The 15526-nt window shown below is 51.1% G+C and overlaps 1 protein-coding gene across 2 annotated transcripts in view; it reads left to right on the top strand.

Moving 5' to 3' along the window:
- GRIK3 (glutamate ionotropic receptor kainate type subunit 3) overlaps window positions 1-15526 on the top strand; it is a 238062-nt gene that overhangs the window by 175709 nt on the left and 46827 nt on the right. For both annotated transcript variants that reach the window (XM_017892128.1, XM_017892129.1), the window contains exons 6-9: window positions 2569-2742; window positions 3342-3485; window positions 8836-8943; window positions 12122-12235. In XM_017892128.1, the coding sequence (XP_017747617.1) occupies window positions 2569-2742; window positions 3342-3485; window positions 8836-8943; window positions 12122-12235 (540 nt within the window). The remainder of the gene's footprint in view (window positions 1-2568; window positions 2743-3341; window positions 3486-8835; window positions 8944-12121; window positions 12236-15526) is intronic.

Here is a 15526-nt window from a genome sequence, read left to right on the forward strand (position 1 = left end):
TGATTCGGGAGGCATCCTGATCTAAACCCAGACCCATCTGTGTGTGTTTCTCAGTCACGAGTATCACTTAGATTAGTGGCTTCTCAAAACACTGACTCCCCAGGCTCCACCACAGACTGTGCAGCAGAATATCTAGGTGTGGTTCATACTCTATAAAAATAAAATTCCCAAAGACAATTCTCATGCACATCTCGTCCTGGACACCCACCGGAGACATAGAACACAGAGGGTTTGGAGTAACAATCAATGATACATCAGTCCATGTTTGACAGCCAGCTCTCTGAAAGGGAGAAAAAGACATAACACAGAAATCCTGATTTGTAATGCTTGCAAATTTCCATGGTACAAATACTCCTACCATGGCCAATACCAAGCTAGCCATGTAATGTCACTGAAGGCAGAGTTAGGAAGAAATGCTAACGTTCAGCTCTCACTAGCCAGTGTGAGCCAGTGGCAGCACACCATTGAAACAGACTTGGGTACAAATTCAACTCTGACTTGTATGAGCTATGTGACCTTAGGTAAGTCACCTCACCTCTCTGACTCTCTTTTCTCATCTATAAAAATAGAATAGAGTGCTTTTCAATGCCTCCTTCACAGGAGGACTGTGAAGATGAAGCCGTGGAGCCCATGTGCAGGGCTGAGCACTGCCACCCCCCACTCCCTATTGACGCTGGGGTCACAGAGACACCCTCTAACCATCTCAGAGGGAAGCCCCCATCTGCTGAAGCCCCTCCCTCCTGCTGTCACCTAGCCCATTTCCTGTCCCAGACCTGGAGTCAAGACTGTATTTGTTTGGGCAAGCTTGGGACCAGCCTTTCTTGCCTGGGCTTAAGTCAGCTCCAAACCCCTTCCCTACTCCCCAAATCATTGAACAGGAAACCAACACAGTGTATTCCAGAAGGAGGCCACTTTGGGGGTGCAGGAGGAACAGAAGTTTAATGCCCATTAGAAACATTGCTCAGAGACCAGAGGAAGCCAGTCTAGCGTGAAAGGGCTCTAGGCTTTATCACTCATCATCTTTCCATGAGTCATTGTTGATTTCACCAAAGCTGCAGTTGTGATGGGGCTGGATGCTCCCCATGACGGTGGCAGTCACAGAGTCAAGCACAGCCCAAGTGTGTCCCCAGCCTCTCCCTCCCAGCACCAGATGGAGTGACTAAGTGGGGGGCCCAGGGGAGAAAACAGGCTGGGGGCCAGAGGGAGGGCAGCTTAGTGAGGGGAGAGTGTGGGAGACTACAGACAATAGATGAGGAGGAGCTCAGACAGTGACCTCAAGACTCAGTTTCTCCACTAGTGGGATAGGGCCAATCTAGACTGTGCAAGTATATATTTCAAAAAATCCAAACCGTGAGTCTCATGCAAATATAGAAGGAACATGTGTCAGAGATGGATTCAACTCACTAACAAGAGAACCAGTAGGATGGAAAAGCTGACTCAAGGAGCGTTTGAGGAATTGGGTATTTATAGGTGGGGTTAGGGGGAGCACAGACTAAGACTTCTAGGTTGGATAGAAAATGGATTAATGTCCTGTAAGGCAATAAAACCACAACCTTGGGGAGTATCTCCTCTATTTGACAAAATTATGCAAATTAACCCAGAGTCTAAGCTTTTAATGAGTAGCTGACAATAAGGTCAAACCCAGGTGCATTCTCCAGAAGAATGAAGTAGTCCTGGTAGGCCTGGTAAACCATGCTTCGTTGTCATGTTGGAAAAACACGCTGCTCTCCTTCTGCCTGATTTCCAGGTTTGGGGTGGTTTTCAACAGGACAGAGCTCAGCTTTGTTCCTCACTCCCACCTGCAACCTCCTCTGCCACCATCTCTCCTAGCTTAGGGACACCTGGCTTCTCCCTCCACCCGTTTCCCCTCTCTGCCTCCTTCCTTCACCAGCCTACCCTGCCCCCAGAGCCAGAGCTACAGGGCGGGGCTAGAGCCAGCCTCATCTGCATTGAGACCCTATTCTCCTAGACCCTTGGCAGGGCCTGCCTGGCCCACAACAGACAGGCTGACCGCTGCTTGGCTGCTCCTAGGAGGCAGGGGATGGGGAGATCCTGGCTGGGATCCGGGGAAAAGCAGGAGAGAAGAGGGCTGTACTTTTTGAGTTCTAGGCAGAAAAGACTATTTTTAAATATCCTCTTCTAGGGGATAAAATGCTCCCTTCAGCCTCCCTCTGTGTGACAAGATACCCAGAACTAGTAGGTCTCACCTTTTGAAAGGAAGCAGCATCCTTAAGCTTCCTCTGCATGTGAGGCTGGGTATTTTATGTGAACTATTTCACTGGGTCCTAGAAAGGGGAGTGAACCCCATTTGTGGATGAAGAAACAGGCTGAGATCCCCTGGTTATCATGGGGGGGTCAGTTGCCCAAGTTTTGAGTCAGACTCTAGGTGCAGTGATCCCTATGGGTACTCCTGTGACTACCCCGAGATCCCGCACCCCTCCTGCAGGGCTCTGCAGGGAGCTGTGACCTCAGGCCCTGAGGCGGCCCTGATTAGGGAGTGGGTAGGAGGTGGGGCTGAGTTCTCAGCAGTGTGCATGCCTTGATTTACACAAACCTCTCTCTATCCAGGATCTCTATGCTTTAGACCTGGAGCCCTACCGCTACTCAGGCGTGAACCTGACGGGATTCCGGATTCTTAACGTGGACAACCCACATGTCTCGGCCATTGTGGAGAAGTGGTCCATGGAGCGGCTGCAGGCAGCTCCCCGGGCCGAGTCTGGCCTGCTGGATGGAGTGATGATGGTACGGTGGCTGGGCAGGGCGAATTCCAGGGGCTCCCCACCTGCCTGCCTTCTCTTCTTCTCTCCTTCCTCTTGTTTCTTTCTTCCCTCCACCACTTCTCTTCTTGAGACCTTCCATGTGTCAGCCAGACCCCAGGCTAGGGACTGGGGACACAAATGTGAAACAGACAGTCCCTCCCCAAGGGACCCCATCTGATGGGGATCCAGACACGTAAGCAAAAGGTCACAGAGAACAGGAATAAGGCCCAGAGATGCTGGTCAGAGAGGACCTCGGGCTGTGACACACAGGTGTGAAGGCGGAGGAGGCAGAAAGAAGAAGGTGTGGTCAGGGCCTAGGTGTTGAGAGGTGGGGTGGAATGGGTGGGCAGGAGAAGGTCTGAGCTGCAGAACGTGGTGCTCAGGGTGTCTGCAGAGCAACAGAGTCAGCCAACCCTGGCCACTCCTCAGAGGCGTGGACAGAGTCACCTCCAGGGCCTCCGGTCCTGTTCGCTCACCAGGACATCGTGCCCCTGTGGCAGGGGAGGAGAAGGGAGACAGGACAGGGTGGGCTGAGGACTAAAGGACCTTGGGAGCCGCTCTCAGGCAGGCCCTTCCCTGCAGACTGATGCAGCCTTACTGTACGACGCTGTCCACATCGTGTCCGTGTGCTACCAGCGGGCTCCACAGATGACCGTGAACTCCCTACAGTGCCATCGGCACAAGGCCTGGCGCTTTGGCGGCCGCTTCATGAACTTCATCAAGGAGGTAAGTGCCCCGCAGCCCCCACCAGGGTTGTCTCCCCGGGGCTATGGGCCCTGCAGAGCAGCAGAGTGATCTGGGAGTCAGGCAGGACTGATTCTCATTCATGTGACCTCAGGCAAGTTGCCTCATGTCTCTGAGCCTCAGTTTCCTGCGTGAAAATGGGCTCCATAGGACCAAGCTTATGGTATGATTGAGGGGCATACATCTTGGGCATGTGGTAAGTGCTCAGCAGGTGGTCAGCAGTGCCAGCAGGATACAGCATGGGCTCGAAAGTACAACAGATGTGGGTGTTTGCTTCCTGGCTATATGACCTTTGGCAAGCTGGAGAGCCTTGCTGAGCCTCAGTCACCTCATCTGTGAAATGGGTATATGAAGCATAACCTACCTCATGGGCATATCAGATGAAGTTAGACATTGCATGGAAAGTGCTTAGTGCAGGAGGAGGGTCAATACATAGTAATCAGCCCCACAAACTCATCTTCACATCATGGGCCCACTGACCAACTTCCCAGCCAGCACCCCCACTGGGACGCACCTCTCCTGGCACCAGCTCTCCTGTGGAAAACTCCATCAGTGGAGCTGATTCTAGAGAAACCAGAGAACATGGAACCTGTCCTGCTACCAAGACCATGGAACACACAGTGCCTACTTTTATTTCAAAGGCTTCTCCATCTGCCCCTGTCCTCGTAAGCTTTGGATGGCAGGGCTTATTGTCCCCATTTTGTGGATGGGGAACATTAAGGCCGGAACTTGCATCCTGGCTCCATGACAACTAGCTGCGTGACTTGGGTGAGATGATTAACTCTTTGATCTTCAGTATGGTGCAGTGAGTGCCTGCCTCAAGGCGGTGTTGGGAAGGCAGTGAAAAACTATGTGCAAAGCACCTAACCCAGGACCTGGCCAGAGTCAAATCCCAGCAGATGACAGACAAAGAAAGTTCGGGAGGACGAGATCTAGGCAGAGTTATCCTGGGCCAGAGGGAGTGACCATGTCCAAGGCAACACCAAGGGCAGTGGAGGAAGCCCTCTAGAGGGACTCCTGATGGAAAGGATAGATGAGCTCTCTGTAACAATCACAGCGGGCCGGAAATGAAGCTGACTGCCTTCTTAGGAGCACACTCATTTATTCAATTGCACTTTGTCACTGGCAGCTGGGTTCCAGGCTCCCAGCTATGCCCTGGGGGCCCAACAGGGCTAAAACAGACTCGCCTGTACACACGCACAGCCTAGGGAGAGAGGCATTCATCAGGTCACACCACTAATGGAGAGAATCCCATATGTAAAGGAAGGCAGCTCTACAAGCGCAAACAGCAGAGAAACTCCCCACCTTAGATGGGGGTTGAGGGAGGGCAGCTTCTCCTGACGTCCCAAGTTCACCATTGCTGCTTCCAGATGAGACCAAGTACAGCTCCTCTCACACAGTAGAACAATAAGTGTGGATAAGATACAGGCTTTAGGGCACCACACATGTGCCTTTGGATCTCATCTCTACCTCTTCCCAGCTGTGTGGCTTCAGACAAGTTACGGGACATCTCTGAGTCAGTTTCCACACCTGGCAAACTCCACCTCACAGTTATTGTGAGAGATCAATTCAGTGCCTGGCTGTAGTTCCTTCACCCCTAGAAGGGACTCCAGTCCCAGATGTTTTGGTATAGGAGGGACTGGTGATCCCTTCTCATCCAGCTTCTCATCCCTCAAAACTGCACAGGACATCCCACTGTCCAATGCCCTGAGCAGGGCCCTTGCTGGGTGATCATCAGCTTGCTCTCAGGGAACTCTGAGACCTGACTTTCGGCCCCTGCACCCCTTCCTCAGCAGGCCTCCTGCTGAGCAGCCATGTGTGAGGCCACTGTGAGGGTCTCAGTGTCCCAGGCCACAGCTTGGTCCTATTGCTCCTCTGGCTCAAACGGGAAATTTGGAAGCCTTAGGAGCCAGACAAAAGTGACTTGGAAGCTTCACCACTTTTTAACTGCATGACCTCAGACAAGCTACTGAAGCTTTCCGTGCCTCAGTGTCCTCCTCCATCCAGTGGACATAACAATAGCACCTTATCATCAGATTGTTCTGAGGATTGGTGAGTTCTAGCACATGTGTCACACTAAGGACAGCGCCTGGCTCATAGCAGGTGCTGAACAGGTTGGCTGCCGTCACCGTTACTTCCGCTATCACTACTGTTATCACTGTGCCTTCCTGTTTGCTAATGGGGTTCCACTACCAGATCTCCAGGCCACATTGTTTCAGGGACAACTACCCTGTTCACACTTCACCTCTCAACCCTTGGAAATTTTGAGGCTCAGCTGTGAGTCCCTGAGGGGAGCAGATTCACCACTGCCCGTTCTCCTTCCCAGGCCCAATGAGTGACCCTCACTGCTCACATTCCCTTACAGAACTCTTTCAGAAACATTTATCCTATCTCCATTTTAGGTCCATGGACGTGGCCAAGGCCCAGAGTAGCCCCGTGGTGCCTCTGGTCCCACAGCTGGCCACAACCAAAGCTCAGATGCCTGCCCGAGCCCAGCACAGTCCTCCCTCAGACCATTTCCAACTTGCCCGTCTCCCCATCTGATTGCATGACAGTAAATCATTTTAAAGACTTGGCATTTCCGAGCGGAGCTGGAAAATACCAGGCCGGAGTTCAGAGCGTGTGAAGCATCTTTCATTTAGCAAGTCCTGAGCGGTGGCTAGAGGGGGCGGGCAGCGCAGGAAATGTCACGGGGAGGAGCTGTCTGCACTCCCTGGCCTGCCCTGCCCACCCGCCCACAGACAGGCCGTGCACCTGCTGGCATTTAATGCCTCTGTAGCTGACAGGCAGGAAGGCTTTCCTCACAGTACAGGTTTGAAGGCACCTGCTGTGATTTCCCCTGGGTGCCAACAGATAGCCTGAGGGCGTGGGGCCCACAGAGGAGAGAAGACAGAGGGACTGGGGAGCCAGCCTGAGGGAAGCTGAGCTTCCCTGTGAAGTCATAAACAGTGGCTTTTACCTTCTCTGATGCATCTTTTAATCTCTGTTCCCGACCCCACGGTCCCCAGCTCCCTAGGCGCCATGTAAGCTTCCCTGACTCCACCTTGGGTGCCTCGACCCCAGGCCTTTCAGCGCCGCTACTGCAGCGAATCTGTCTTGTCCCACCCAATACTTGAGACCTGCATCATTCAGTCCCTCTTTGAGCCTCAGTGTCCACATCTGGAACATGGGGGCAATGCTGATGCCCACCTGGCAGGGTCACAGCGAGAACTGAATGAGCTCATATGGGGAAGGATAATAACCCTCTGTGACCAGCTTTCTACTGGAGCCTTGGGCCAGGGCCCAAGTGACTGGTCCTCCCTTCCCAGCCAGAGGCCAGCCCTAATCTAAGGGAGCTGAACAGAGGGAAGCCACGAAGGAGAAATAATAACTTCTGTCACATCCTTGTGATCGTGTATGCAGGCACTGTGCCCAGCACTCTATATGCCTTTTTATACCTGTGAAGTAGGTAATTTATCTCTTCCTGAAGCTCAGAGTGGTTGCTTTGTTTGTGCAGAGCCCACTTTCTAACCACTTTGGTTTTATAGCCTCCCTCTCCTCCAAAGCATGGCCCCACTGCCTGACTTTTTATGCACATTTACCCACCTACCCATTTACCTGTAAAAGTGTCTTAGAGCTGCCCATGTGCATGGAGATGTCTAAGGATTTTCATTTGGGATTTGTCAATAAAACTCCAGAGAACTGTGGACCCATGACCTTGTGGGTTGAACTGTGAGTGTATGCATGGGTGCTGGGGGCATTCCGCAGGGAGAGGCTGTGGAGCCCGATTCAGAATCTGCAAGGGAGCAAGGCTCGGAGTGGTTAACAACAAAGCAAGAACTGGGAGCCAGGCTCTCACTACTCAGACCTCCTTCCATTGCCCCGTGCCTCTTCTCTGGATATCCTCCCTCCCTCCCCCACCCTCTCTCTGGCCCAGGCTGGCTGTGTGAGCTCCCAGATTTTCTCCCCTCCTCTTGCTCCCAAGCCCACATTTGTTCCCAAGGATTCCAGGATGTGTGGGCCTTGTTCTTGCCCCTGACACAGAAGGCTCGGGTATTTAACTGTGCACCAGCTGCCATCCTAAGTTCTTGGAGGAAGGAAACAGGTCCAGACTGAAGTGTAGGGCCCTGGGATCCCAGGTTCTAGTTTGGCTTTGCCTCTTGTTCTACTCTGTGAGCTCGGACAACCCATGACCCCCTTGAGGTCTGCTTCGTCGTCTGTAAAATGGGAATCATGATCCTTGCATGGCCACCTCCCATGGCTGCTGTGGAGGTTACAAGGCGTGAACAATGTGAAAGGACCTTGTAGACTCAATGCTCTCGGCCCGCAGGAAAGATGTTATCTAGAATCAAGTTGGCAAGCTTTCTCTGTAAACGGGCACATAGAAAATAGTTTAGGTTTTGCAGGCCACACAGTCTCTGCTGCAACTAGTCAACTCCACAGTTGCAGCACAAAAGCAGTATATAAACACGGGGGCATGGCTATGAGCTAATAAACCATTTACAGAATTAGCCAGGGGCCAGGTTGACCCTCCAGCCATAGTATGCTAACTCCTGATGTAGAAGATGGAGCTTTTCTCACTTTAGGTCTGCCCCAACCTCTGGCTGCCTCTCTCTGTTAATGATGCTAATGACAATACAAAAATAACAAAAAAGCTACCATGTATTCAGGGTTCATCTTGTGCCAGGGACCATTCTCAGTATTTTATATGGCTTATCTCATTTCACTCTTACAGCATTTGGTAAGATGTACACAATGATTAGTTCCATTTTACAGATGAGGAAACTGGGCAGAGGGGTAATATGAAATACCCAAGGTCACATGGCTAATTGTGGTTGGACCCAGCATTCAGACGCCGGAGTTCTTAACCACAACACACATGGGGCTGGAGTTGGGAGGCGGGGGATGGTTTCAGTCTCCCCTGCCTTTCAGGGGGCTACGCCAAACATCTGGTTCTACAGCCAAGGCCAGCTTGGCCCTTTGGCTTTTCTGCTTCTTGGCAGGCCTTGCCTGTCCCACCTCTGCCCACCTGCCTCCCTGCCTGTCTCCCAGGATCTGACATGGGCTCCCCCTTCCCATGACTTCAGGGCAGGGACTCATTTGAGCGCATCCAAGATCGATGTTGTACATGAGAAGGTGCAAATGTAAAGCTGGCTAAAGAGCATAATAGAATTTATGGAAATCGCTGGCTCGCACCGCAGCCCGAGCAATGATGGAGGTGATTATTAATTAATCATGGTCTTGGGGGAACAGTATCAGTGCAAGGAGTAATTAAAATGAAGCATTGTACAGTTGTACCGAATGATGATTTATGAGCCCGAGGAATTGCCGCTCTGCCCTCTCCCCTCCGCAGGCTCAATGGGAAGGATTAACTGGACGAATTGTTTTCAACAAAACTAGTGGCTTGCGGACGGATTTTGATCTGGACATCATCAGCCTGAAAGAGGATGGCCTGGAGAAGGTGCGTGGTCTCAGAAGAGGGAGGGCAGGTGGAGGAGCAAGGCAGACCTCAGGCAGAGGCTCAGAGGCAAGGGGCAAGACAGAGTCCAGCTGCCCCTCAGGAATTGACTCAGTCCAGTGTAGCCTGTAGCTCTTGGGGACCCGTCAGAGAACAGGAAGGCCTGGTTGGACTGGAGGGTACAGAAGCCAGTGGCCTGGCTGCGGCAGACACCCACGTGTCACTCTGTGAGTAAGGGTCGCCGGAGATGCCTAACCTGGGAAGCATGACAAAGGCCCATGGGGTGGATGGACTGTCTCTGAGCCCCTGCAGGGCTGTCATGGAGCAGAAGGACAGACATGTTCTTGCGTAAAAATTTAAGAATACAAAAAGCATAAAACCTTTCTAACCAGAGAGTGTCTCCCCTGTGAGTAGTGAGCTCACTGTCACTGGAGACATTTAAGCAAAGATAGAGCAGTTGCGTGTCTGGGAGAGTGAAGGTGAGTCTTACCCTTGGAAAGAAGTTGAAGCACATGGATTCTGAGTTCCTTCGCTCTGGGATTCTAAGGCCTCTGCGATTCCAGAGAGTTTGGACCAGGAAAGCGGGCCTGCCTGGGGCTGGAGCCTCCCATCTGGCTAACATAGAGATGTTTTAATAAGGCCAATCCCAGTCCCTGGGAACCTTCAGCATATTCTGTCAATGTCAGGCTGCTGGGCCAAGAAGGGAGATTTAATACGAGCCCTCAATTCACAGCATCGCCTGGAACCTGGAGTCTGGGGGCTCAGCCACACTCTGTCTCCAGCAAGTGGGTCCCTGGGAGCCACAAGGGAACTTCCACAACCCTGCAAGTTGTTATCTATGAAATGTAGGGAGCAGAAGCCAGCAGAGTGGAGGGGCCACTTCAGATGCCTCTGGGCCTCAAGACTGATTTCTGTCCTCTCCACCCTGGCAGTGCCCAGGTTCAAGCCTTTTATGTGGATTATTTTAACATGCCGCTCTGGTTCTTGAGCCCTCCAGCCATCTGGAGTATACACACAGATGAGGCTTCCCCAAGCACAGCTCTGCCCTGCTCTAAAACTGCCCATGGCTCCCTAGTGCCAAGTCATTAAACTTCAGCTCTCCAAGAAATGTACCAACTGGCCTCTCTGGGCTTCCACATCTCCCTGAAACATACCCCATGGCTCCATCACGCTCCCTCCCTCCTGTACCTCCAGGCTATTGCCCACACAATTGTCCTGGTTGCAAGATGTGACCTCTGTCCCTCAGGCAAAGGCCTGGCTCTGCCTAGCTCAATGCTGTCCTTGTACCTGTGGCCACAGTTATTCCAGTCTTTCCCGACTTTCCCAGCGACTCATGGGAGCCACTGTGCAGGGGAGGAGGTGGCTGGGGAAGCCTCCCTATTACTCTGTAATTATTTCACGCCATATATAGTATCAGTCCCTTAATAACAGGGGTTATGGCCTCCCCTTCTAAGATCGTCGGGGCCAGTTTGGTCAACCCTGTACAAACTCTGTGAGTTTTCATCAAGAGATCTTCCAGCTTCTATTTAAGCTCCTGCAGTGATGGAGAGTACCCTTCCTCCTCTGGCAGTGCTAGAGTGAATGCAGTATTCACTCAAGTAGCTGTCCCACTTCTGCTCTCTCAGTTACCCATCTCTAGGCATAACCTAAAATTCTAGGGAGGGCAATTAGGTGGCATGTATTCCACTACTTCCCGCCTTGTGCCATAAAAGGCATCAATAATCCGTCATTCGAGTACTCTTTCCATCTGAGCCCACCTGCAATAATCTTGTCCAAACAGCCCTCCAGGCAGCTGGTTCAAATTGGCCATAGCTAATACTCAGGAAAAGCTCTATTATCCCTGGGCAGACGTTAGCTTGCCAGAGGCACTCACCAGAAGCCCCGGATCACAGCCACCCAGATTGTGAGCACAGAGCCTCCACAGGCTGGGTCCTCCTCGGTCCTAACTGGCCTCACATCCCCATAGCACCTGGAATCTAACAGGGCATGCAGTCGGAGCTCAGTAGATGCTTGCTGGAGTGAAGGTTTGTGCTCTTCACGTGGCCTCCGAACAGATATTTGCCGAGCACCTCCTGCACCCAGGTGCTCTGCTAGGCACGCTCAAGCTGAGTTTGGCTCTGAGCTCAGCCCACTTAAAAGAAGAGCCTCTTTGATGCCGTCTGCCTGTTTCCTCTCCTCATGGCCCTGGGTGGTCCACGTAGGCAGGGATCCTGCCCTGAGAGGATGCTGAGCTCCCACACACAGCCACTCTGCCTCTCATATTATCACTTCTGTTTGCTAAGCCGGGTCATAGCTGATCCAGCCAGCTCCAACCGGTGGCTTTGGGAGGATTAAGGCAGAATTACCCAAGCATAATTACATGTCTCTCTGCTATCTGCTCTGCACAGCTCTCTTAATGGGATGTTTGCATTCAGCCTCTCTGTTTAATTGATTAAGTGTCCTGAGTACCCCCCAACTGGGCCAAGGACAGAGTGGGCCTGCAGAAACCTTCCTTGAGTGAGAGGAGCTGAGATCAGGCAGAGCTGGCCAGAGCTGGGTCAAAAATGATCTTCAAGAGGCCCAGGGCTTTAGGATGATTTCTAAACTTGACCTTTCCTTCTCTACCTCTAGCCTCAGGCCTAATATTCACAAGGACGTGGTAGGGAGAGCGATTATTCCACCTTGGTCTGGGTGTCTGCCAGTTTTAAACGTAAAACCACAAAGCAAAACACCTCCAAACCCAGCAGCATTTCCCAGTGAGGTCCATTCCCTCCTTGTGCTGCCACCCCCAAACAGCCACAAAGACTGTCCCAAGGCAGGACCTGAAACTGACCATAGACCCCTGATTTCCTCGAGCCCCTGATTGGCTTCTGCTCAGCCCTGAGACCCTTGTGGCTGCCTTTGCATTTACTGTCTCTCTCTGCATTTTTCCCTTCAGCTGTGATGGGCTTGCCATCAAGGGAGGTGGCAGAATTCGGGGATTCAACACCTTGGGACCCTTGTCAGGAGAGGAGGGAGAGCAGCAGGGATGTCGTCCAGAACGGTTAACTGAAAACACAGTGGCAGTGGTGATGATGATGATGATCATGACAATGAGACTCATGATGAATGGGAATGAGATGAAGGTCTCATTGTTGATATGGAGGAAGGATGGGTAGACCAAGAACTCGACACCCTGTTTTCTGTCTGTCTGTCCATCCAGGTTGGAGTGTGGAGTCCTGCCGACGGGCTCAACATCACAGAGGTTGCCAAAGGCCGAGGTCCTAATGTCACCGACTCTCTGACAAACAGATCACTCATTGTCACCACAGTGCTGGTAAGAGCCTGCAGCCCCTGCAGGAAGGACTGTCCAACCTGGGGGTGGGGTGGCCATTTGGGCTGAAGAGTCCCCTCTATCCCCTCCACCCAGAAGATGGAGGCTGCAGGTAGGTGGAGACATTCAGAGTCAGCAGAAAGCTTTTAGAGAGCAGCTGGAATGCAGCAGTGCTGCTCACTGCCATGGGCGGAAGCTGCTGTGCTTTTGCATCTCACTCCCATTCACTCCCCAGTTCCTTGATGTCTGAGTAGGAACCATGCTGGATATTAAGTGGAATTAAGGAGGTTTGACTGCCCATTGCAACCTCAGTGAGGATCCGCCTCTCCCACCCTAGTTCCCAGGCAAAAACTTTTCCAACAAGTCACCCCAGCTGTGGTGGGTGCTGTGGCCACACCTCGAGAGCCCAGCAGGTGCTGGGAGCTTGTACACATGCCGCATTCTACGGTGGCCTTTCTGAGAGCTGTCAACCACCGCCACACCCCCTGACTGGAATCACACCCCATCTTCTCTCCATTCCCCAACTGAATAGCACTGCCTTCTCCTGACCCGTTTCAACCCGAGAAGCAACTCTGGGGGCCTCCTATGGGCTCTCTACACCTTTGAGCTCACACATGGGCAGGAGAACAGACCCAGGCTGCTGGCCTCCTTGTGCTACCAGTGCTGTGCCAGCTCCATGTGCGCCTGTCCTTCCTGGAAGGCCTCAGGGGTATCCAGAGACTCAGGACAGATCCTCTCAGGGACACAGCCCTGCTTTTGGGGGCTCAAGTCGTGCCATCTTGGGGAGAGGCAGCCCAGTCACAGCCTGGTGAATTATGACTGAAGATCCTTTGAGGACAATGCTGGCTCTAGTCAGCTCCTACTTATAATAAAGCAAATATGTTTATAAGAACCACGTGCTGGGGTCAATCCTCTACACAAAAGGGAGCCCAACCTGGCTTGGATATAATGAAGCTGCCCTGGAGCAGAACCAGGGCCAGACTGGTCACCCTATACCTAGCCCCTTCCATGTTGCTCAGATGGGGCTTGTTCTCACCCACGTGCCCCCAGAGGCAGCTGAACCATGCCCTACTGGGTGGTCTTAGGTCCTCCTCCCTGGGATGATTCACTGTGTATGTGCTTGGTGGCTGGGTGGCAGATGTCATGGAACAGGAAGGGAAGTAATGGGGGAAAAGCCGTTCTTCCAGGTAACCCAGGGAGCGGCAGATACCAGGCATCCTGTCGGCATCCAGAGATAAATGTGAGCCTGTGAGTCTCACCATCAGCCCTCGGGGTTAGGATGATTGAGAGGATCTGAGCTAAAGATGATAGAGATCTCACGGTAGCTCCAGAAAAGCTGCTGACAGAGCCTGAGGAGGTGGTCTCGGGGGACACCTGTCCCCCTCTTTGGGGCAAGACCCCTACTAGCATCTTCCCTAAAACCACACATCCTGCTGGCCTTTATTGATCAACTTTGTTTACTAAACAAATATAAAAATCAGTCTACTAAAACCAATAAGCAAAAATGTCTCAAGAGGAACAGGATAAAAAAAAAAAAAAAAAAACTGTGATGTAAAAATGTAAAGGATGAAAATAAACAAACAAGAGCAAAGGGATTAGGATGAAGACTAATGTGCAATTAAAAGGATGTTGATGTAGATAAAAATAGAAAAGATAAAGGAGGGTTAAAAAGAGAACAAAATTAAAAGGTTAAAAGGAAAATAATAAAGAGAAAATGAAGATAAGGAATGAGATAAAAAGGAAAGATAGTAAGAAAGATGAAAAATTAAATAATTTACAGCTCTGACTAGACAAGGTAAAAAATGTAACACCCAAATGTCAAAAAGCGAAAGGATAAAAGTGTGACAAAGCTAAAATATAAAAGGGTAAAAATAAAATAATAAAAAGGTGGTAAAAGATTAAAAGCAGAGCTGCATAAAATGTGAGATATAAATAAAACACTTTTCACAAGGCAAGATTAAAAAAAGGTAAAACTAGGATGATTTCGGAGATTAGGAAGAGAGATGATTAAATGAGCTAAGGTGATTCAGTCACAAAACAATACTCTGAACAGTAAGAGGCAAGCTAAAGGTAATATACCAAAAGGATACAAAATATAAGCACCTTGAAAGACCATGGGGTTAAATTTTATTAAAATGGCAGGAGCCTGATTTCAAGGGCATAAAACCCTTCTGCAGAGACACAGGGGATTTTTGCTACATAAGCAGAGGCAGAATCCAGGAGACACCCCATGCTCTTGACCTGTGAGTACTTACAGCTTCTCTGTCAATACTTGCAGCTTCTTGCAAAGATCCCTGACCTGCTGTGCTCACTGAATCCCCAGAGGCTGCATTCCCAGTATCCTGCTGGTTCCTAGGAACCCCAGCGCTAGGAAAGGAGAGAACCTGTCTTGGCCTGTAGCCTGGTCACAGCTCCATCTGTCCCACAGCCTTTCAGCTGCAAGGTATCTGGGCAGACACAACCCCAGCAGCTCTTTGGGACATGCAGTGCCACCAGGACCTGAGGAAAGAACAGTTTGATGATCAAAAACACAGGCCTTTGGGGAGGAGTCCTGGCTTTGATGTTGATTTGCCTTATGAACCTGAGAAATTGCTTACCTGCCCTGTGCCTCAGTTTCTCCACCTGAAAAAGGGAGGTGATAATAGTCGTACCTACTTCGTGGAGTTCAGAAGATGAATGATCAATAAAGTGGCACAGAGTGCTAAGTGACAGCTGCTATTGTTATTCATTATTATTGATTACAAATCCAGTCCCCAGTGAACTCAGCTTAAATACAGCATGCAGAGTGAGAGATCTTGAGAAAACCTCCACTTCTGTCCACAGGCAGAGCCCTGAACTTCACCAAAGACCCCTGCCCATGGCCACAGGGGTGATCTCTAACACAGGCTGTTCTGTTACAAACTTAATTTGCCTTTGAATGCTTTCCAGGTTCATGGCCATTCCCTGGCTCACCATAGTCCCTCACTCTGCCCCCAGCCCTCCCTATTTGTTTACACTGGGCTGCTTCTTATAGTTGTGTTTCTCAGCTGGCCCTTGGAGGCATTAGGGTTTGCAGCCTCATGGGTTCCTCATAGCTCTAGTCTCCTACTGAGATGTAGAACTCCAGATCAACCACCACCTCACCTTCTACCTTGGCCATGGTCTCAGCTCCTGAAGCAGATATCCCGCCGCCCATGGATGGGGCCACTGACCATCTTAACCCCATGATGTAGTATCAAATACTCACATGGCCTGGGGGCGACTGATGATTCAGCTCTCTCCATCCCCAGTGTCCAGAGATCACTGGAGGGTGAG

Source organism: Rhinopithecus bieti, unplaced genomic scaffold (genome assembly GCF_001698545.2).
Source record: "Rhinopithecus bieti isolate Rb0 unplaced genomic scaffold, ASM169854v2 scaffold_22548, whole genome shotgun sequence".
In the NCBI taxonomy this organism is placed as follows: Eukaryota; Metazoa; Chordata; class Mammalia; order Primates; family Cercopithecidae; genus Rhinopithecus; species Rhinopithecus bieti.